The 23,517-nt window shown below is 40.8% G+C and overlaps 1 protein-coding gene across 2 annotated transcripts in view; it reads right to left on the reverse strand.

The window, feature by feature from the left end:
• Positions 1 to 408: 408 nt before the first annotated feature.
• Positions 409 to 23,517, reverse strand: part of PLPPR1 (phospholipid phosphatase related 1) — a 252,725-nt gene continuing 229,616 nt past the window's right edge. The window contains exons 5-8 of one of the 2 annotated variants that reach the window (XM_066256634.1): positions 14,353 to 14,603; positions 10,273 to 10,449; positions 6,747 to 6,878; positions 410 to 1,513 (exon numbers count right to left, since the gene is read on the reverse strand). In XM_066256634.1, the coding sequence (XP_066112731.1) occupies positions 1,481 to 1,513; positions 6,747 to 6,878; positions 10,273 to 10,449; positions 14,353 to 14,603 (593 nt within the window). In that variant the 3' untranslated portion in view covers positions 410 to 1,480. Of the gene's footprint in view, positions 1,514 to 6,746; positions 6,879 to 10,272; positions 10,450 to 14,352; positions 14,604 to 23,517 lie in introns of both variants that reach the window. The other variant, XM_066256635.1, reaches the window with a different exon arrangement.

Below are 23,517 nucleotides of genomic sequence, written 5' to 3' on the forward strand. Positions count from 1 at the left end.
TAGCCTGAATTGGGCAACATTACACTTAGGTAGCTTATACAAGATTGGAGAGCTCAGAGTTTGCAAATTACTCCTTCTCATAAGCATAATGCATTGTTTTTACCATGTGCTTTTTTTTTACCTGCACTATCCCCTGTACCATCTAGGTAGAAAAGCTTTTGAAGGCATTGAAGGCATCTTGATGTAGTGAAAAGAGTGGAATTGGGAGCCAGGCAGACCTAGGTTCTAATGCTGGTGCTGACATGTACAGCCTCTATTTGGATTTAGCTCAGCAGGCACGGAATTGAACAGTATAAATGTATATTGGGGTTATTTCATTGTGACTATTCAAATACCTCTGCCCGGTGGATGAAGCTTAAAACAAAGGACACCAGCCAGAATACATTTTGTGATAACGTTTTCTTCTCTTTAGAAAAAAAATATGTACAAAAAAACGTAAGAAGAGCTAACGTGGAAGCGTCAAGAAACATTCAGTTAGGTACAGACAGGGGAGCTCCTCTCTTAAAGGAGTTACACATCAGTTATCACCATGCTAGAAAAATGAGATGCAGTTAAAATTCTAGAACAATTAAAAGCCACGAAGTCAAGCTGTTAACTTTGGGCTCTGGGTTGGATATGCTTTGATACCCTTTCTGTAAAACAATACTGTGCAAACTGTAAAATATTCATTTTCATATAAAGTCCATACAATATGATATACAAAACTGTTGAGTTGACAGGGGAGGCTGGTGCTGGCTACTTTTTGGGAAGAAGGCTACAGTGTCACCTGCCTGCCCAAGGTCATAATTTCAGAAAGATCTTGACCTTCTTAATTGGAAGAGACCATCGTCTAAGAAAGAATCATATAATCTCAACACCCTTCGAATTCAGAATTTTCCACCAATTGGTTGTATAACTAGGCGACTTCATTAATATATTACTTTAACTGAGAAGGCAATAACATATTAAGAAATCAGAAGACAGAGTTCTTTTTGAGAGTAGTATTTCTTTCTGTACAATTGATTTTGAGATTTACCATTAACCAACATTGTCCTCCCTGCAACTCAAAAGTTAACTTTCATTAATATTTAAAGACTCTGGAGGAGGCAGCAACTGTGGTAATAAAAGGTTAAAAGGAATTGTTACATTAATTTTATTTCTGTGTCTATAAAACTGAGAAAAGAAAGTTTGTATACAAATATCACAAAACAACATCCATCATCAAATAAAATGTGGTTCTTAAATGCACACTTGAACGAGAAGAAAATTTTGTTGGTTTGAAATTCTGGCATAAATATATTAAAGCTGACCAAAAAAAAAAAAAAAAAAAAAAATCAGGGCAAGCTACATCACTTCCTCATACAAAAATGTACAAAACATTAGCCTCTAACTAGATAAACATAATACTTGTCTTCACAGTTTGACATCCAGTAACTGTGTGTCTTGATGTATCGAATTGGAGGGTAATTAAAAAAAAACAGCTTGAGACATATCAGCCCTTTCAGGTAACTTCGGTCATGGAGGCGGAGTGATTCTGCAAACACAAGCAGATACATCTTAGAGTTGGGTTGATTGACACATGCACATGCTCACTTTTCCCTGAATATTCCATGCTTTCTTGTGTCCTCGAGTTTGCACAGGCTGTTCCCACTCTTTGATAGGCTTTTCCAAGGTCTCTCAAATTCTTACATCTCCTGATAAATCAACCATGATTTTTCAACCCAAATCAGATTATTTTTTCATCTAAATTTGTTCTCTACATATTTAATTCTTCTTTATATTAAAGTTACACAACTGTATTACAAGATGAACATTTAGGATATCAAAGTAACATTAGCTGCACCCCACATCTTTTATAATGTAATGTTTTTAATACTGAAAATAGTAAAAAATATTAAAAATGTTTTAAAATTTCCACATGAGTCTTTGAGTCATGAGTTATATAGAAGTGAATTTAATATTTTCAAATGTGTAGGTTTCTTTCTGTTTGTTTTTAGGTATGTGAATTTTTTTTCTAGAGAATGTGGTCTGTGTTATAGTATAGAATCATTAAAATTTCTTAAGATTTGCTTTATACTCTTGTAGATGGTCTGTTTTCATTTTCATGTGTTTTGAGAAGGCTTATATATGACATTAGATCATCAATGTCTTTACTATATTATGTTTGCTTATTAGTTACAGAAAGAAATGTGTTAAAATCTCCTATTATGATTGTAGCTTTTTCCATTTTTCCTTCTAATTCTGTCAATATTTGTTTATATTGCTTGTTTATATAACCCCTATCTCTTTTGTTTATATTCTTCATATATACAGTTGATCCTTGAACAACATCGGTTTGAGCTGTGTGGGTCTACTTATAAGCAGATTTTTTTCCAATAAATACTATAAATGTATCTTCTCTTCCTTTATGATTTTCTTAAACATTTTCTTTTCTCTAGCTTACTTTATTGTAAGAATACAGTATTCAATACATATAACATGTGCTAATTGATTGTTTATGTTATTGGTAAGACTTCTGGTCAACAGAAGGCTCTTGGTATTAAATTTTGGGGAGTCAAAACTTATACTTGTATTTTCAACTGTGTGTTGTTCAAGGGTCAATTATATAACCCCCACTTTTTGCAGACCCAAAGGTTTCTCTCTCGTTTGAACTTAAACCCCTTGTCTATGGAATTGGCAAATACTGTAAGGAACTGTGGCTGAAGCTCTAGTTGATTAATACAAGTTTCCTCATTCCTTTTTGAAAGCCCAACTACAAATTTTAGAAATTGTTTTGTATTTTTCAAGGTATTTTTATCCTCCATATTTGTAAAAACTAAGGTTTGATGAGTTTTTGCCATAATGTAAAAAAATAACGTCTCCCTTTATGTTTTTAGTTTTATAGTATGCTTTCTATTTGAAAAAATTTTTGGTTAATACTTCGGTCATTTTTATGTTTACAGGATTCCATTGAAGAGTAAGAGGTAAAGATAAAGTAATTAACCTTCTAAGATAAATAAATGGGTGATTTGGGGCATATATCTTTATCTCTCCAAGTCTTTCTTTTTCTATTTACCATATGAAGTCTAAGATATCACTAGTTTTACATGAAGGGGACCGTTAGAATTCCTCTGAAAATATTTTCTTAAATATATATATATATTTCACCCTGGACCTGCTGAATTAGAATCTCCTGGAGTAGGTCCTGGGCATCTGGGTCTCAGCATAGATTGAATTGTGTGTGCGTGTGTGTGTGTGTGTGTGTGTGTGTTAAAGAAAAAAAAAGTCTTCTTTCCTCATCTGGAGTAGGAGGAATCTTTATACTATACCCACAGTGACTTCACACAATCGTTTCATTTCTACTCTCTTTACTAATATAAACCGTGTGCTACAAGGAGACAAGTTGCTGGACGCTAAACTTGATTGCCGTGTGAACGTGGCATGAGGATGAAGAGTGTGGTGGGCTCGAAGCCAGTGCCTTTAGGATCACAACATCGTGCTTTGCAAATGTGACCATTTTTTTTGTTTTGTTAGCATTCTGTAATTATTCACTTTTTTGGTTTCTCTTTTGTACTTGGGAAAGAGTTTAGAAAAATGCACTCTATGTCCATCAAGCCAACTAAGGGAAACCACAGAAGGTAAATGTTCAAATTTGAGTTATTTTAAAGAGGAAAAGGAGCACGGTAGCTCCGGAGGCTCCATGTGGCAAAGGGGAAAGCAAATCTCGGGAGGAAGGAAAGGAGAACTCTTCCCATCCAGACGGTCTTTCCCTTGAGGTGTTTTGAACAGTGGGGTGGACTTCACGGATGTGAATGTGGGCTTTCACAGATTCCCAAAGGTCCTCTTCCTGGGTAGATGGCTCTATCTCAGAAATGAGAAAGGAGAAGTTTCTAAAAGAAACCACAGCTGTTGGGCTTGCACAGGGGAGCTCCTGCCCATAGAGGAAAACACAGGGCACACGTATTTATTTGGGAAGAGCCGCAGCTCAATTCCAACTTACTATCACCTATGCCACGTTTCCATTATCAGTGCTGAGAGTGCAGATTTCAAAACAAAATCGCCCTTGAATGAAATGTCAGGCTGTGTCGTGTAGCAAACAGGACCTTTAGAAAGAGACGGGCTTGTGTTCTTTGACCGGGTGACCTTGGGTATATTACTTACACTCTTTATGCTTTACTTCTTACTTCAACTATAAAATAGAATAATAATGCCAATTACAGGATGATTGCGAGATTGAATGTGATGGTTCATAATAAAGGTCAGTTGTCTTAACCAACAACTAGGGTATATGTTCTTCTAACTAACCATGGGGAAACATTTGGCACGAAAAGCAGATGGGTGGTTACTTGAATCTTCCACAGTTGGTATGGGAGGCATCACTTGGGAGGTAATAACTTCTATCCGGCTTCCTGAAATTTCTGACTAGCCTGCTGAAGTCCTGTTCATTGTTTCTCATAAATTTCTCATTTCTGTGGAGGTTCAAGTAGTGAGTATGGTCTGATTTTAGGTTCTTGTTTTTGACTAACGTGTCTAATTCAGGCTTTGGTTCTGGCTTGTATCTATCCATCCATCATTATTTCACAGCTAGTGAATACCAGAAAATGTGGAGAGTAAGTAAAATAGAGTTCAGATCCTCAAAGATCTCTAAGTCCTTAGGGGAGGCAGATATGAGGGGACACTATTGGCTTTGACTGTGAGGGACAATTACAGGGGCCCTGAGGGTCTTCTGGCCCCAGCCTGGTATTCAGAAAAGGCCTCAGATTGTGTACCCAGATGAAGTGATCTGCATGGATACAAAGATACAAGAACAGATTTGGAAGAAGTTCCACCACTGCCTATTGTGACCAATATATAAGCATAATATTCAAAAGAAATTTTCTTTTATCTATCTTGTGAATAGCAGTTTTTGAAACCCAGTTTGGCACTTCATTTTTCAAAGTAAGTGTAATCTCCCAAAATATGGCCTGGAAGTCTCTTGGCCCGGTAACTATTTCTAGTCATGAGGGAGAAGAGAGAAAGGGACTCTGGGAAGGCCTCCGACAGAGGATAATGCTGAGCAGTGTTGGGAGGAAGGATGGGGTGGGAACGAGGTGTCCTTAGACCAGGATGTTCAGGGCAGGTAAACAGCATTTACAAGGACACAGAGACCAATACATGTGTGGAACTCAGCAAATATTTCAGTTTGCTTTGGAAACCGCCCTTTGCCTTTTTAGTTGCTTCACCTAAGAAACAGAGGGATCCACTCTACTCTTACCAGGTATGGAAACATAATAAGATGGTATCCTTATGTAGGCTAATTTGCCATTCCACCTGCATCAACACATTATATATAAATAAACTAGTAATACATATTTCAGGACCTTATTTCTAATTAGATCAAATAAAAATCTTTTTCTTAATACAGGTTAAGGGAAAATAAACAAATAAAGTCCTTGGTATTGGACTTTATGGAGAGCCCTAAATATTTTTTTTCCCAACATGGAAATAGCTTTATTGGGTTTTTCTTTTGATTTACTGATACAATTAAAAAAGACTTCATTGAATGTGAAAATAAATAGGATAGTTGTCTTAGCTGTCTGATAGTTAATAATCTTAAAATGAAATAGTGAAAAAATATTTTTATAGTCTACTGCTATGAAGCACACACTAATTCCCGGGGGAAGTGATTTGCTTTTCCCTTTCAGGATCTATACAAAGAGTTCAGTAAGAAATGCCAAATGCAAACAAAATTTCAAGATAAACAGACTGTGATGGAAAATAACCATGTTAGCAGAACTTGGCTATCTGAAAACAGTGGCATGTTAACAAAAGCCTTGCTTTGTTATTAGCCATTGCTCTCTGTCTGCTTCCTGAACTACCCACCCAGCTCTCTGACAGGAGAGCTCTGTGACCTTGGGCAAGTAACCGAACATCTTGATCTCCAGCACTCCTGTCTTTAACCCGGAAATGAGAATTACACTATCAGTTCAATAGGCTTTTGTTCAAATAGGAATATATGTGTAAAGCACCTAGAAACTGTTCAAGGCCAACGTGATTAAGTGAGTAATGCCATTCTTCCAGGCCCCTCTTAGTTAGTGAGCCTTCTCTGTGGCTTTTCCTTTCATCTCAGACAGAATAGGACTTTTTTTTTTCTTTCATTTATAGTCCACACAGCAAACTTTGGACCTGTGATTCAGCATACTAGGCTATGATTACTCACTGATAACCATCTTTGCTAGTCCTCTGTGAGTTCTTGGTGGGCAAGGATGGTGTGGCTAAATATTTTCTATATCCCTGGTGTGAAGCAAGGTCCTAGGGTTAATAAGTGACTGGTAAGTTTCGGAGAATTGGAATTTTGATTGCTGTCATCAAAACAGATCCAAGAAGACCCTTGCATCTATTTTGTTAATAACATTTTAAATGTGCTTCGAGTTTATAGCTGGCGCTAGGTGTAATAAAACCTGTATCTTTCCAAATATTGTTCTAGTTACTGAATCAAGTTGACTTCGCACATGATTGATCCAGATTTCCTAACTGTAATATTACACTGGAGACCAAGGTACCCTGAAGAAGCTGAGGTTAAGTTAGGCATTACCAAGAAATTTCTGATGATTCATGGTTGCCAAGCCTAGAATAGATGCAGGACTAACTGAAAGAAGCTGTGAAGTTCTCCTGGGCCTTTATACAGATTTTTACTGCTGCTGTGTAGCTGCAGTGGTGTCTTGCTTTTTAGTAGAGGAATGGGTTGGTTGGCCTCCCGAGTACTAGGCTTGGTACAGGGTTTGGTGGCTATAACCACTTTACTATACCTGTGCACTTAAGGTTTCCAGAGGGCTTTCTATCCTTGGGAAAGCCATTAGGGGTACTCCACGGGGATCCTCGGGTTTGGGTTTGGAAGGAGATCCTTGTGTTCCTTTAAAGTTATGGACCACACACATTCCCTGCAGAATGAGGGGTAAAAAAATTGGGTCAGACTACAGCCATCAATGCCTGGCCAACCCTGAGGGTGGCAGGCCTTTCTTTTAGAATGTCTTTGCCATAGTGACTTTTTTCCTTTAGACAGTGGGTAGGGACCAAAGAAAGACCTGGGCATGATCCAGGAAGTCTATGGCCAGTGATAATCAATCCACCCATTGAGCCTGTTTCCTGGCCTGTAAAGTGAGAATAGAATACCTACCTCATAAATCTGTAATGATTAAAAGACATGATGATTGTAAACCATCTGATAATAACACCTAATACTTACTGAGGGCCACTGTGTGTCTGGCATTATCCTCAGAGTTTTACCTTGTTTTATTTAGCCTTCTCAACAATATTACAAGAAGGGTAGTACTATTATTATCTCCAAATTAGGAAAGGAGGCACAGAGAACTAGGTAACTTGCCCAACGTCATAAAGAGGTTTAAACTCCATAGCTCCACTCCAATAGTATTTTTGCCTCTTCACAAGTGCCAAACATAGAGCAAATACTTATTCAACATCAGCTAGTCTTTAACTCCTGCCTAAGGTCATCTTTACATTATGTGACCGCTCTTTGTTTGAGATTAAATAACTCATCAGCGACTCTTTTATTGCTTCCTTAAAAAAAAACTTCCCCTTTAAATTACTACCCATTTTCTTTTATTGCCTACTGAGGCCCCTTCATACCTCAGTCATATGTACCACCTACTCTGCTTACTTTGCCCATGTAGAGCTTCTCTGTTTCTTTCCATCTTTCTCCTTCATTGTTCTGCATTTTTGTTTCTACATCCAGTGCCTTTGAATCTTTCCTGTCATTGTTCAAACCTTGCAGAACATTTACATATTCTCTGTTTCCCTGCACCTCTGCTTAAACTTCCTCCATTCAGGAAATGGGAGAAGTGGAAGATGATGAGATTGAAGAGACTCGAGTTGAAAAGACTCCTGTTAGGTTCACGGTTTATCAGTTGTGTGGCCATGGCAAGTGACTTCTCTTTGAGCCTCTCTTGGCCCATCTATAATGTGAGAATATTGTTAGGGTTGTCCTAGGAGCACATGATTTGGTGTACAGAAAGTGTAGGGTATGTAGTAATTGCTCAACTGATATTCTCCCTGCCCCTTTCCCCACTTTCATCTTCATCGGAAACACACAACATTAATGAACATATGCTGCAAGTATGCTTCCATATTCAGACCCTCCTCTCTTTTCTCACTGTCTCCTCTCCAAGTCTCTGCTCTGGCATGCTTCCTATCTCTTCCAGAACATGCTCCCCCTGCCGTGTCTCACCTTACTGTGTGTGTATGTGAAATATGTACATGTGCACACACAGATACATTGTGGTCTGTCTCCTGCCTGAGCAACTCTGGGTCTTACACAGAGCATCTGAGCAAAACAAATTTTGCCATTTGCCATCGACTGGGAAGCCAATCATAGTATAACTGAACAGTAACTGAGTGCTGGGAAACGAGTCTGTGAGTCACCGAGAGAAAACAAGTTCAGTGTTAAAGCAGAATTTGTCTATGGGGCCTTAGCAGACACAAAGCATGTTTATAGATTTCATCCTGTGAAGACCCTATTCAATTTTGGGGACAGTTAACACTGCTCTTTCTCTCCAGCTGGGGATGGCTGGCTCCAGGGCTGATGGACAGCAAAACTGCCTGCCTCTCCTTTTGAACCCTCTCATTTATGGATCGTCAATGTCTTCTTGAAAACCCTCTCTTCTCTGAACTCACCTCTAACCTTTCCCTCTTTAAAAATAGCAATCTTAGGAAACTACCCCTGATGAGCTATCCACAGGTCAGGGTCGTCCTCAGCACCACTTTCCCCCCAGCTCCCCCCAGAGAATTTGCATTTCAGTCCATCTTTCACTACAGGAGAAAAGCCTAGACCCATGAAAAATAATTTTGAACTAGAATGCAGTATCCCGATCAGTGTTCAGAATAAATGTAAGCATTTTCTGCGTGCATCTTTGCAGGTGAAAATATTGGGAAACTTGGTGTTAGTGGTTGAGAGAGGTATGTGTGTATTTTGTATGTTGGGGAGGATGAGGAGACCACAGGGCTATGAAATTCTTCTGTGTGAGAAGCCAGTCTTAATGAGTGCCTTGGACCAGAAAGGGCAGAATGCGAGGAGGAATACCCAGATTATGATGGCTTCTGTCTCAGTGGGTAACCTGGCTGAATTCTGTTAGGAATTCATTTCATGTGCAATACAGGAACCTCCAGGCCTGGTGACTCACTGTATATCCTTTTGAGCTTATTTTAAATCCTTGAAGATTATTAAAAACCTACCCTTTATGATATGCCCATGCAATGGAATGCTATATAGCAAGAAAAAGGGATGAATGGTGGATACACGCTACAACAGGAATGAATCTCAAAATAATTATGCTGGTGAAATATGACAGAAAAAAAGGAGTACACACTATATGATTCCATTTATATGAACTCCTAGAAAAGGCAAACTAATATCGAGTGATGAGAAGAAGATCGGCGGTGGCTCAGGAAGGAGGAGAGCGCGGGTGAAAAAGAAGGCTGCATCTTATGGCAAAACTGATCAAACTGTACTTTTTACGTGCCATTTGTTATATGCTATCATACCTCAATAAAACTGTAGAAAAAAAGACAGAAACAGTAAAAATTAACTTCTCTTCCAATCCAACTCAGATTAAGAAATATCCTATTTGAGCAGGTAGTCAGGACCCCAGCAATTCGAGAAACTGAAATATCATCAGAAATGTAAAGATATGGAGAAAATTGTATTAACCACAATTTTCCCCCAGGAACACCATTATATGAGGTTGAGAAGCCACCTGTAGCAGAAATAAGATGCTTGAGAGGCATGTTCAGATAATAAGAGGGGACTTCTAAAAAGTCTGGATGTGGTTAGCCGAGGGTTTTTATATTTCTGAGTGGGATATGCAAGTCTGGGCCAGAGCTCAGTTTCTTGAGATGCTGGAAAAGGGGCTGCCTGCTTCCACCTGTGGTCTTTGTTCTCTGTTCTTCCCCCCAAGTGACACTTAGGTTCTTCTCCCAGTACATCCTGAACAAATAGTTTAGAACAATGTTTTGAAGGTCCACCCAGCCCCAGGGCCGAACACAACACTGAAGAAAGTGGAGCAAGCCATTCTTCCTGTGCATTCCTCTCCAGGATCCCCAGAGGGAATTTGCGGTCAATTTCAGAAAGAAAGGGGGCTTTAGAAATTGTTCTTGCAGCAAAGGGATGCAAAATTCTTAGAGAACAACTGCAACTACAAGATTGGGGCCCGATGACCACGGGCTTAGACTGTGACTCCTGGGAACCTGATTCACCATGGTCCTGGGCAGCCTTCCAGAGGGCACGAGAGGGATAAATTAGAAAGGGGAAGGTTGACCTACCAGAAACAGGGCTACCGCAGTGCCCAGAATGAAGCCTGCGATCACATCAGAGCAGTGGTTCCTATACTCAGAGACCCGGTTGAGGCCCGTCAGGAAGGCCATGCAGAGGGTCCCGAGGCACAGCACTGGCTTGGCCAGTCGACTGCTCTTCGTCTTGATTGTGCTTGTGATGTACATCTGTAACGAGGCAGAGACCGGGGGGTGAGTGGGCAGCCTCCTTATATGGTGCATACACATGCATGCACACGCACACACACACCCGCACACGCTAACAGGGGCTATGCCAAAGCAACCACATTGACTGGGAGAACAGCTCCCCTTAGCCACTCAGTATAGAACCTGGGTAGAAAACAGGTGCAGCAAGGACAATGAATGGATAGATGTCCATTAATCATGGTGTATTCTAGGGGACATGTGAACAGAAATGCTGGTGACATGAAGAATGACCGCATAATAATGGTCAGGTTCAGAAGACGCAGTGTTCACACAACAAATAAAAGCCCCATATTCGGTACTGGGAGATTGTGAAAGATTCTCAGATACCAAATAACCCTTCTACGAGAATGAAGTTTATAGAGAAGATGAGGTAGGTGAGAGGCCGTACATTTTACTTGTGCGTCCCCCATACTTCTGGCTGATTCTTCACAATTCTAAGCAATAAATACAAAAACATTTACTGATTAGTTGGTGGTCTGAATTAGAACATCCTAACCAGTGCATCACACAGATTTCAGTTGTGCTGGGAAATTTATTTCCACAGTCTGTGGGACAGCTGTGATCAATTCTATCTATTAATTTACTCTGGTGTATTTTAAATGTTAATTTTTAAAAATCTTGAGTCATGACATACAGAAGATGGGGAAGACCTGAACTAAGCAAAGAATGGTTAATTTATGACACCTGAAATTTATGAAGCCTATATTCATGTAAGCTGTTCTTTTTTTTTCAATTTTATTTTTCAATTACAGCTGACAACTCACTATTATTTTATATTAGTTTCGGGAATAATATGTAGGCTGTTCTTATTTTATTGTGAGAAGCTGGGTAACGTTTCACAGGCTTGGTTATCAAATGTGTCCCTGGCGGCCTAGTCAGGAAGGTGTGCCTCGTTCAAATAAGTAAAACACTTTATTAGATCAACTTTTGGTGATGATTATAAGAAACCAGTAGAGGGCATTATTGATCCATCATTTCTTTAATAAAAGTCATAAATGGGTTTGTAACCTGAAAAATAGTATGCAGCTACTTAAATGATAGCCTATACTGTGTTTGTGTGGCCTGAGCACATGCAAGTTCAAACAGATGCATTTTACAACATTACAATGGAAACTTAATTTTCTAGAATGATGCTTCGACACTGGAGCGAATACAGGATGATAGGATTCTCTTTGTTATATGCAGCTGATGCCCTAGAAAACTTGGTCAGATTAGAGTTACATAAATTAGAGCATATTATTACACCATTCTGAGGCTGTATAAGAAATGTTTTGTAACATTTATACTAGGTAAATTTAAGTTTAGTCTTTTTGTGCTTCTATATATATTTTTTAACATATAACCTTCATAAATCTTTCCTATTAAACTATCAACTATTAAGAGCACAAGGCCTATGGTTAATTATAATAGTATTCTTCACTGTATTAACCAGTACTCAGGAAATATTTGTTGAGCAATTTCTGAAAGCACTTCACACATAAAAGGGGCTTAGAAATGTTTGCACATTTGGAATCTTGTACCAGGGTCTATCTGATGATTGTGAGGCATGATTTACATTGGATTATATCTGAATCCTTGAAAATGTGCTATGACTACATCTGTCCTGAGTGAGCTGACTCAAATTACTCCTTTCTCTCCCAAATACATTTATATCTTACTTGGTGAGTAGTTATTATAACAGATTTCATTTCATAATGGTATTTACAAATTAACTGCACATAGCAACGACTTGAGTATAATAAAAATATAGAAAAAAGGGCGTAAAAATACACTGCTTCACATAACTTAGATTCTAGATAATTTAAGGCAAATCAATACTTTGAAAATTAAAGAATATATTGAAAGCCTGAGAGGACTTTCTTTGCTTAAAAATATACCTGACATAGTTCTGGGTTTTGTTTATTTTTTTTGTCGTTGTTTTGTAAAGCAAAGAAACCTCAGTGATCTGCTTTGCAAACTGAGGCTTCTGTATTATTTATGTTCATGTTTCCTTCATGTGGGGGGGGGCAGCTGAAATAACTTTCATCACAAATTCATTAAGGAGAAGATCTAAAAGGAATAATGAGGAAGACTTATTTTGAATAATTGGTGGTGGACAAATTGGTCCTATGGATGTATTCTGTAAATAAAACACAAAGGAACCTTTGTTTTAAAGACAATATTTAGCAATTTGTTTTAAAGCCTACTAAAGAGATCAGGCTGGTAGCTGCTTTTCTGCCCTGAATGTTACTAATTCAGAGTAGCTGCAGGAATACTCTTCCATCAGAGACAGACTCTCAGGGGATGGGAATGGGGGTCTCTTGGGGTTGGGGAGCCGTGCTCAGAATCTCTAGGAAGAATGGATAGTTTGAATGGGGTCTTTCTTCTTTTTTCTCCTTTCCTCCTCTTTCATTGAGAATCACTAGACCGGCCATATCCTGACTATACAATAAGTTGAAGTAAGGAAAACTGTTGTGCTTCTATGGTAAGTGAATATGAGACTGAGCCTTGGAGCTGATCCCTAACTCTCACTTCTGTGGAACTGGAGGGACCAAAACTTTTCCACCCTGGAGCTGCTTTTGTGGGATATTGATCTGAAACTGTTTATTAAGAAACAGGACTCAGAAAGACTCTTTGAACCTCCCCGTTTTCCTGCCCACCAGACTCACGACAGAAACCTGCTTCAAGAAGGAGACCTTAGGGGGCTTGCTGCCTTAGCCTAATTTGAATTAAGTGTGGTAAACCAGAGGGCTTCAGGCAGGCACCTGTCAGCTTCCTCCCGCTGTGTCCCATTGTTTCTGCATCACCTGCAAGGATCTTCCTGCCCCACGTGTGCCCCTTCCCCTTGACTTCCTGTAAATCAGCCCACTCACTTCTGAAATGACACCCTGTTCCCCACTTTTCTCCTTTGTCCAAAATGTCTTATAAACTCAGTGCTGCTTTGTTGTTTTTGAAATTTTCATGGAATTATCTTGCCTGTGTGAATTCCTCCTGCGCATATATATATTAAACTTTGAATTTTGTCATATCAATCTGTCAGCCGACAACTAGCCCAGCCAGCAGAACTGAGAAGGTGGGAGGAAAAGTATTAATATTTGTTCTAGCCCCCACACAAACACAGGCCAGAGAAAGGTGAAATGAAGTCACTTCCCAACTGGATGCAATTGAGGAGTGAAACAGTAAGAGGGACACCATCATTTCTTGTATTTTCAGCTGCAGGTTACATGTTAGGTTTTCTCTGTGACCAGAGCAAAAAATGTAGAGGACGTTATACTTCAGCAGGGGCAGGCAAAGCCTGTGTGACCAGTGGAGCGGGAAGAAGTGAAGTGTTGGGTGTTGGGGGTCTTGTAGGGTCAGCCACCTGTCCTGACCAAGCCACAGAGGAGTGTGGGAGGCGCAGAGGGAAGTGTCTTTCCCCAGGTGTGTGCACTGCAGGGGCAGCCTTCCATCTAAGGCCCGCACCCGCGAATTTGTAAGTAGGCGTGAGGAATGGATGCTGTTCAGAACCAACTTTGGCAAAGAGCGTTGCATGGGCAGTGAGACTCCCAGACACACTCCGGAGCCAGAAGCCAGAGTACCTGCTCTAACTGCGAGTTCTTAGCTGTTCCCGGGGCCTCCGTGTCTACATCGGTAAAATGGGAAGATCTGACTAAACAATTATCAATGTTCTTTCCAGAACTAATATCCTCCTCTGGCAGGTTGGGAGGTGACATTGAGATGTTGGGGGCAGGGGCAACAGCATGGTAGTACATAGGAGAAATATGTTGCAGCAAGACTTTAGAAATCACTATGACAGTGGTGAAAGAATGGGGGTGAAGGAGGCAGAAGGACATGCATCCCAGCCAGAGCCCAGCTTCGGAGAGATGGCAAGACCCGTATACTCACCGTGGCGTACAAGGCAGAGTAAACGCTCAGAGCAGCGTGTTTGGAGGGAAAGGATCTCCGAGCCTTTTCGATTACTTCCAGGTCCCCAGTACAGATGTTCCCATTGTTTATGAACTGGTGGTGGGCTTGGCAGTCTGTGCTGGTATAGTTCGGCTTGCACACCGTCAAGAAGTATGGCGTTAGGTGCCCCGTGACTACTTGTCCGGCATTTACAAAAATGTCAGTAGCAAAAAGCCCGAATGCAAATACCCCTATAAGGAGATTTAAAATAATTAGAAATGGTAACACACACCGTCAATTGGTTTTGTCCTTGAGAGGAAGCAGCAGTGAGTACAGGATGACCTATCGAAGAGGTTATCCCCAGAGTCATATTGTCCCCTCATTTTTATCTTTCCAGGAAGTGGTGCCTACTTCTCAAATGACTAGCTCCTCCAAACTGACGCAGGAATTGTGGCTTTAGCATTGTACTGTTTGGGATAAGTAAATTAGAAGCAGCATGTTCTTTTTTTTTTTTTTTTTTTAAATAAATTTTTATTAATGTTAATGGGATGACATTAATATTTCAGGGTACATATATTCAAAGAAAACATGTCTAGGTTATCTTGTCATTAAATTATGTTGCATACCCCTCACCCAGAGTCAGATTGTCCTCCGTCACCCTCTGTCTAGTTTTCTCTGTGCCCCTCCCCCTCCCCCTAACTCTCTCCCTCCCTCCCTCCTGCATCCTCCCTCCCCCCACCCCTGGTAACCACCACTCTCTTGTCCATGTCTCTTAGTCTCGTTTTTATATTCCACCAATGTATGGAATCATGTAGTTCTTGTTTTTTTCTGATTTACTTATTTCACTCCGTATGATGTTATCAAGATCCCACCATTTTGCTGTAAATGATCTGATGTCATCATTTCTTATGGCTGAGTAGTATTCCGTAGTGTATATGTGCCACATCTTCTTTATCCAGTCTTCTATTGAAGGGCTTTTTGGTTGTTTCCATGTCTTGGCCACTGTGAACAGTGCTGCAATGAACATAGGGCTACATGTGTCTTTATGTATCAATGATTCTGAGGTTTTGGGGTATATACCCAGTAGAGGGATTGCTGGGTCATAAGGTAGTTCTATTTGCAGTTTTTTGAGGAACCACCATACTTTCCTCCATAATGGTTGTACTACTTTACATTCCCACCAACATTGTATGAGGGTTCCTTTTTCTCCGCAGCCTCTCCAACACTTAGAAGCAGCATGTTCTAATGGGAAGAACTTTCGAACTTGAAGTGGTAGAGACCTGGTCTCCAGTCCCAACTTCGGTGACTCATCCCCAGAATAAGTTGGCTACTATCTATGAACCTTGGTATCCTCAGTCACAAAATGCTTGAGGGGAGTGATACCACTCAAAGGAGCTGGAAGGTCAGATCGGTGCAAAATACCCATGGTGGTGCCCAGCTCTGAGCAGTTGCTCACCATCTGTTCTCTTTCTATAGAAAATACCTTCTCCATGGAGCTTTTTGGAAAACTCAAATTCTCCTAAAAGGAGTTATTTATCACACTGTGGCAGGTGAGAGTGAATGAGGTTTGGGAGTTGTCTTTAAGAGAGAGTGAAAAATACCACTCCAAGAACCTTGATTGAATTGGATGTTTCATTTGATGTTGGGGAGAGAAAATGAGAAGAAACAAAGTGTTAGTGATGACTGTGCTTGACCATCTTTGTTGGCCATGGCTACCATAACAGCTTACCATAAACTGAGTGGCTCAGGACACCACAGATTTATCCTCTTACAGTTCTGAAGGCCAGACAGAAAATAGGTTTCACTGGGCTAATAGGAAAGGATAGGCAGGGCAGGGCTGCGAGCCTTCGGGAAACTCTAGGGTGAGATTCATTTCTTGCCTTCTCCAGTTTCTAAAAGACGCCATCTTCCTTTCTCGTGACCCCTTTTCAGCAAATATATTGTCATGACCTCGGTTTCCTTTGCGACGCCTCCTCCTCTGACTCTCTCTGGCTTCCCTCTTATAAGAACCCTTTGATGATATTGAGTCCACCTGGATAATCCAGGACTGTATCCGCATCTCGAGAACCTTAATTTAACCACACCTGTAAACTCCCTCTTGTTGTGTAAGGTACCATATGCAGTTTCCAGGGATTAGATAGAGACATTTTGGAAGAAAAGGACATTATTCTTCTGACCACACTGACTCTGTTGTTCAGCTTAGAATCCTGCAAGTAGGCTATATATTTCCAGGGTTTTATCTGTTCTCTGGTAAATTCCACAGGATTCACCGACTGAGCTTGAACATGGATAGGCAGATTTCCTTACAGAAAGCTTCACTGTGAATTTTTTCAAAGCCTAGATAGTACATCTAGAGATTATCCGTTAAATATATCAAATACATCAAGAGAGGCAAGGCAGAACCCAGGCATGTACAAATGAGCAGAAGGGATAAAGCCAACTTTTGAAGGCAGCTCTATTATGGGAGAGGTTGGCAGGTTCGAGAGGCAGTGTTACCGTAATAAGTGTCAGGGGGTCTGCTACAGTTTCAATTAAATTTCTGCTCAATTTTGACTCCTCTGGTCAATGTCCTGAATCTGCAAATTGTGCTGATATCAGCACTCAAAAGTTAATCCATTATAGCAGAAGTGAAGACAGTTTGGCTGAAAACGTCATCCGGTTTTCATTTTGATCTGTATTGATTGCCATAATTTTCTTTTTTGTGGCTTTGCCAGGAGGTGCTTTAGCACGACTGGCTCTTTGAAGAGCCTCAGCCGGCTCACTCACAGGCTGCCCTCGGAGAGCAGACATTCATTGATCATTTGTGGCAATTTTCTGCCCTACATTCTGGAATTCTGAATGGCTATACACTTTTTTTACACTTTCAAGCAAAGTTATCAAAGAGAAGGTCTCTGGCTCATTCGAGGGGGCAATAAGTCTGCCTGGACATACTTTTCCAGGAAATGAGGGTAATTTGCGATTTGAAAAGGGAAAAGTGACAGCCTTTTCCTCTGGCATTTTATTCGTCAGAAGTGCTTCCAATTAGGGAGGGTTTGTTCTTTCTGAGACAGGATTTCTAGGCTCCTTGGCTCAGTGTCTTAAGCGGCGGTTCTGCAATCACAGTGCTTCTGTGACAAGCAGTTCTCTCGGCTGTCGTGGGAGAACGCCGCTGCAAGTTGCTCTCCCCTGGATGATGTCTGCTTCTCCCGATGGCTTATCAAGCCTCTGCTTTCCCAAACATCTCATTCCGGTGCATTTGATGTGGCTTCAGAAGGGCGCTGCAGCAGCCTGGGGAATCCACCTACCCGGCACAGGCCATGCCAACAAAAGGGCTGTGGGACCGCAGTGCCGGTGATCACAGACAACGTCAGATCCCACAGGGCTTTTGTAAGACGCTCCAGCCAGGCCTATTATTAACCCTGAGCTCCATGTGTAGATTTTACCAGCCTCAGAAGCTAAAAATAGCTATTTTTGTCCTCAGGGTCAGGTGGAACACCATTGAGGGTCCCTTATATTGCAAGGTATGATTTGAAGGGAATGTTTTAAAAAATGTCTAGGTACCCTAAATTTGGCATCTAAAATCCTTTAAGGGAGATCCTATTTTTGAAATTGTAAGAGATACCTTTTTCATTCCTGTAGCCCTTCCTCCTAGTGGGTTCTACTTACTTATGGCTCTGCTCCCAGTGGTGTTCCTTGCTTCAGGGAAGCTGGTTATGTTTCTGAATGGATGTAGAGCAGACACAAAAGTCTAAAAGTAAAATGCTTCCAATTTTCCGGAGCGATGTGCTGCAGATGCTGATTGTTGCTACTTTGTTTGTTTGGAATTGTGAAAAGGCTCGGCTGGGGTGACCAAGAGACACGGTCTGGAGGACGAGACCACTGAGTTTCAAAATCAACCCTCGAGCAGGGGAAGATTCAGCTGAGGATGTCACCCACCCAAGGAGGAGAAAGCACCCTGCCTGGTCTGGCTGAAAGAGTAAAGGGCCACTCCCATGCTCCCTGCCTCATGGTGGATGTCAAACTCCAGGGGAAGAACAATAGAAGTCTCCAGACCAATTCTGAAAATCCAGTTGGAGTGTGTCCTGTGCCGCTCAAGGTGTAGCTCAGAAGCCCCGCACGCTGTTTAGGAGGGGTTTCACATTCATCATGGAATCAGAGTGACAGGATGCCTGATTAGCATTGATTGACAGGGTACATGTGTGTGTGGGGTCAAATTGGTTGAGCCCAACGTTCCCATCACAAGACCCATGGAATGAGGTAAGCAGTCGTGAATACACACATCCTTAAGAGGTAAGGGGCACTAGAATGCTGAGAGGACCAGGAGGCTAGAAGAAGCCTGCAATTAGGACCAAGAGATTGGTATCTGTTGATGACGTCCGTCGTCTCTTTCATGATGACAAAGATCAGCTCAGGAAACCCGGGCGTCCTTTTTTTGTGTGTGGCCTAGAAGAATCTGAAGCCCATCAGACCAGGCAAGGGATGAAAAAAGAGGAAGATGAAGGTGTTAAATAAAGTTCTTATCTTTTTCCTCAGGATTTTTCTCCTGGGATCCATCTGATTTTACATAGGATGTCTTTGGATACATTAGGATCTTTGATCACTAGTAACTTACGGCATAGATGTGAAAAGCTGGGCCCTGGGCCCTGTTATGGAAGTGTGGGTTTCCACCCTTTTACTCAACAAGGAATGTAGGAAGAAGAGCAATGACACAACCAGGAAATGTGCATGGCGAGGATTTTCTGTGTCACGGGCAACGGGTGTTCTGGCCAATGATAAGAGGGTTCTTTTATCTTGTATCCTGTGCTGGATACCTGGTCAGAAATCATAACTAAACTGCTCGTTGCTGAAAAGGACTGTGTCTTTGCATGCAGGAGACCTTCATTAGGAAGCATAGACCTAGACAGAAGGGTAATAATTAGCAGGGACTGGTGGGGTGAGCAAAGGAAGGACTCCCATTACTTTTAGCCACAAGGAGCCTGTAACCTTCTGTAGAGCATCTAAACTGAAGGCCAATGGTTCAATATTAAATTAGAAATGTGTAATTTTCCAGTCTAAAATGGCACCTTGCTGACAGCTCTGATAGAGCATCTCTCAATTGTCAGCTAAAATATACATGATGCCAGTGAAAAAAGATGGAAACTCATAATGCCAACCTCAGGGAGAATCAGAGAGGTTTCTCTCTCTCTCTCTCTCTCTCTCTCTCTCTCTCTCTCTCTCTCACACACACACACACACACACACACACACACACACACAGTTTCACCTCTTGGAACACTCAAGCACTCCTCAGAAGACAGAGATCATGGGAGGAAATCTAGGGAGAGAATTCCTTTCTGTTCTACAGTCTGACTCCCGATTCTGAGGTCTAGGATTCCTGAGACCACAGGGCTGCTGTCACTCCACTGGATGAGTTCTACTCTTTGAATTTCCCTGAAACTGTCTCCTCTCCTCCTTGGTTCTCCCAAGTGGAGTTAGAGACATACTCCTGTACAACAACTGTGCAGGAAGTGGGAGGGCACAAGCACTGGCATCTTGCTTCTGAGAGGAACTGACCTACATGCTCTGGACAGCGGTACATGGTGGGCACCGTAGCTTTGTGTGCACGTCACCTTTATAGCAGTGGGGGGGGTGAGGAAGAAGATACCTGTCCATAGGAACTGAGAGGCTCAAGTAGAAAGGCTGGGGATGGGATCTGGCGCTGTGCTGAAGCCCTGCAGAGTGGGCCAAGAGCAAGTCACACCGCTATCTGTTGATGAACACTGAATGCGTATAGATTCTGCCCCACTGAAGAGTGAATAGGGATAGTTGCCAGAGCCAGGGGGTGGGGGTGGGCAAAATGAGTGAGAGGTGTCAAAAGGTACAAAGTTCCAGTTACAAAACAAGCAAGTCATGGGATGTAGTGTACAGCATGGTGACTGTAATTGATAAGACTGTATTGCATATTTGAAAATTTCTAACAAAGTAGATCTTAAAAGTTCTCATCACAAGCAAAAGAAAGTTTTATAACTACATATGGCAACAGATGTTAACTAGACTTATTGTGGTGATCCTTATGTAATATATACAAATATTGGATTATCATATTGTATACCTTAATCTAATATGTTATCAGTGAATTATACCTCAATTAAAAATAGTGAAGAGGGAGAATATTACATGGGGTCTTGGAAAAAATAGTCCTATTTTAGACTAATATAGTATCATACTTTTTCTGAACCCCTTATCCCAGTAGGAATTTTACATTTATATAATCATTCAATACTGTCACTCTCTCATTTTAGAATAGTAGTATATACAAGTAGCATATGCAAGTATACAAGTTCTGTAAGAGCAGGGATTGCATCTGCTTTTGCCTAACATTGTATTCTAAACACCTATCATCAAACTTGGCACATAGTAAACATTTAATAGATATCTGTGGAATCAATGGATGAATTGCTAAAGAAACTAAGAGAAGAATGACAGGAGAAGAGCATACAGGAGCATAGAAACTTGTTCACATTTTCTAACGCATGTTAATGTCTCCCACCCCTGATTCTATTGAACATATGGTTCATATCAAACCAGTTAGCATGTAAAGTGTAGGGACTATGTCTCTTTTTATAAACTCACAAAATCCAGCATAGTTTGCCTAGAAAATAAAGAGAATAATTGAAAACTGCTACTTTGTGTCTCATGAGTCAGGAAACATAAATCATAAGCTGTTTTGTTTTTTTTAATTCAAATGAGAGAAAGGGAGATAGACTCCTGCATGCCCGTATGTGCCCTGATCGGGATCCACCCAGTGATCCTCATCTGGGGCCAATGCTCTGCCCATATGGGGTCCATGCTCACAATCGAGCTATTTATAGAACCTGAGGGGGAGGCTCTACAGAGCCATCCCCAGCACCCAGAGCCAACATGCTCAAACCAATCAAGCCATGGCCATGAGAGGAGAGAGAGAGAGAGAGAGAGAGAGAGAGAGAGAGAGAGAGAGAGAGAGAGAGAGAGAGAGAGAAAGAGAGAGAGAGAGAGAGAGAGAGACAGGAGGGAAGGGGAAGAGAAGCAGATGGTCACTTCTCTTTTGTGCCCTGACTAGGAATCAAACCTGGGATTTCCACATGCTGGGTCCATGCTCTACCACTGAGCCACCAGCCAGGGCCATAAATCATAAGTTTAAGAAATAAAAACATTCTACATTTCCAATACAACAGAATGAAAAAGGAACTTGGACTTGTATTAAGATCCATGCTATGCGTAGAAAAGACTTCTAATGGGGCACATTTGTGAAGCACAAGGAAACTGGAAGTTATGGTAAAATTGGATACAGTTGTACTTAGACAAGCACATCTTTGAAATGTCCCCATTTCTAATTCTGAAAAGTTGCAATAGATGTTTGTTTAAATATTATCACGTGGGCACATGGAAGCATGGCTCTCCCATATTTTCATGTGGAGAAATGAACACATAAAGATTTTAAAAAAGAAAAGGATAGTGAAAAAGACATAAAACAAGCCATCTGGGTTATTTGGTAACAGTACTTTCTGCAAAGGGGTGGGAATCGTTCTCCTTCTTCAACCCATGTTCTCAAACTCTTATCAAACATTTCTTAAGGATGGGTGCTCCTGTCTACAGCAAGATAATGCAAAGCAAGAGAGCATTAAAGATCATTGTACTGTGTGATGTTGAGACTGTTTGAACATTTTTTTTCTTGTTTTCAAAATTTAATGTGCTTTGCAAACATTTTTTGGAAGGCTTTTTTTCTCTGATGTTCAAGAAACAAGATAATCTCCCCTCAAGTCAGTTCCTGGCTTCTGTTTTAGGGAGAAATTTGATGAAAATCTTAGCCTACACAAACAAGTACAATCATGTGGCATGGGTTCACTAATGCCATTTTTGACAGCAGAAGGGGATCAGCTGAGGAATTCTTATGTTCAGTTTCCTTAAAGAACATTCTGATTTAATCACCAGCTCTTAATTCTAGATCACATTTTTCATCAAATCACCACTGTAAATGGAATACAAGACACATAAAAAATGTAGAGTTCATTTTTTGCTTTTTCTTTTGCTACATCAAGATCCCCAATGGAGGAGCTTCAATGGGCAAAGTCATTCAGATGTTGCAAATGTGTTCTCAATGAAGACCATTCCTTCAGGAAACAAGTTTCTTTCAGGAAAGAAAAAATAGTGAAATGGTTTTTCCTTAGCACACCTTATTCAAACTGGAAGTGTCCTACTGAAGATTATTTATCTGCAGTTACTATGTTCATCTCATGTTCTTGCAAGGACATACTGCACTGGTGAGATGTTTAATTAGGACTGCCATGGATACTAGAACATAATAATAATAAAGATGAAAATAATAAAAGCTAATACAGCTTGTTTAGCAAGTGGTGTTGTTCTAAATGCTTTGACATATTACTTCTATTCATCCTTACCACAATTCTATGAGGTGGACACTATTATCTCCACATTTCACAGATGAGAAATTGAGACATAGAGAGGTCAAATAATGTGACCAAGTTCACAGAGGTATTAAGTAGAAGAGCTGGGTTTAAAAACTAAATAGTATGGGTCTAAATCCACATTCTTAATCATTACCCTCTAAGCTTACACTTTCATGTATTTAAAAAATATATGGGTAAGCATCCGGCCATGAAAAAAGCATTTTAGCTCTATATGCTTGGTAGCGTGCATGTGGTGCATTCTCTCTCTCTCTCTCTCTCTCTCTCTCTCTCTCTCTCTCTCTCTCACACACACACACACACACACACACACGGAAAGAAGAGGCATGGATTTAGAGTATACCCCTGATTTAATGTATTAACTGATCACAACAGACCAAGAATTTCTCAAAATTTTAGGCAGAAAGTTTCCAACAAGAACATGACAGCATACTTATGATATGTCATCATTGAATGAGGCACTTTTCTCATCACTTTGGGAATGAATCAACTTATTTTGTTTATGGTATAATACAAACACCATCAGTGTAAATTGACCTACAGGTGTCAAATATTATCTTATGCTTCAAAAAGAAGTTTCTGACAGCCTGCCCAGGCAGTGGCGCAGTGGATAGAGCATTGGACTGGGATAAAGAGAACCCAGCTTCGAAACCCCGAGGTTGCCAACTTGAGCGCTGGCTCATCTGGTTTGAGCACGACTCACTAGCTTGAACACAGGGTTGCTGGCTTGAGCAAAGGGTAA

The sequence above is a fragment of the Saccopteryx bilineata genome, chromosome 2 (genome assembly GCF_036850765.1).
Source record: "Saccopteryx bilineata isolate mSacBil1 chromosome 2, mSacBil1_pri_phased_curated, whole genome shotgun sequence".
NCBI lineage: Eukaryota > Metazoa > Chordata > Mammalia > Chiroptera > Emballonuridae > Saccopteryx > Saccopteryx bilineata.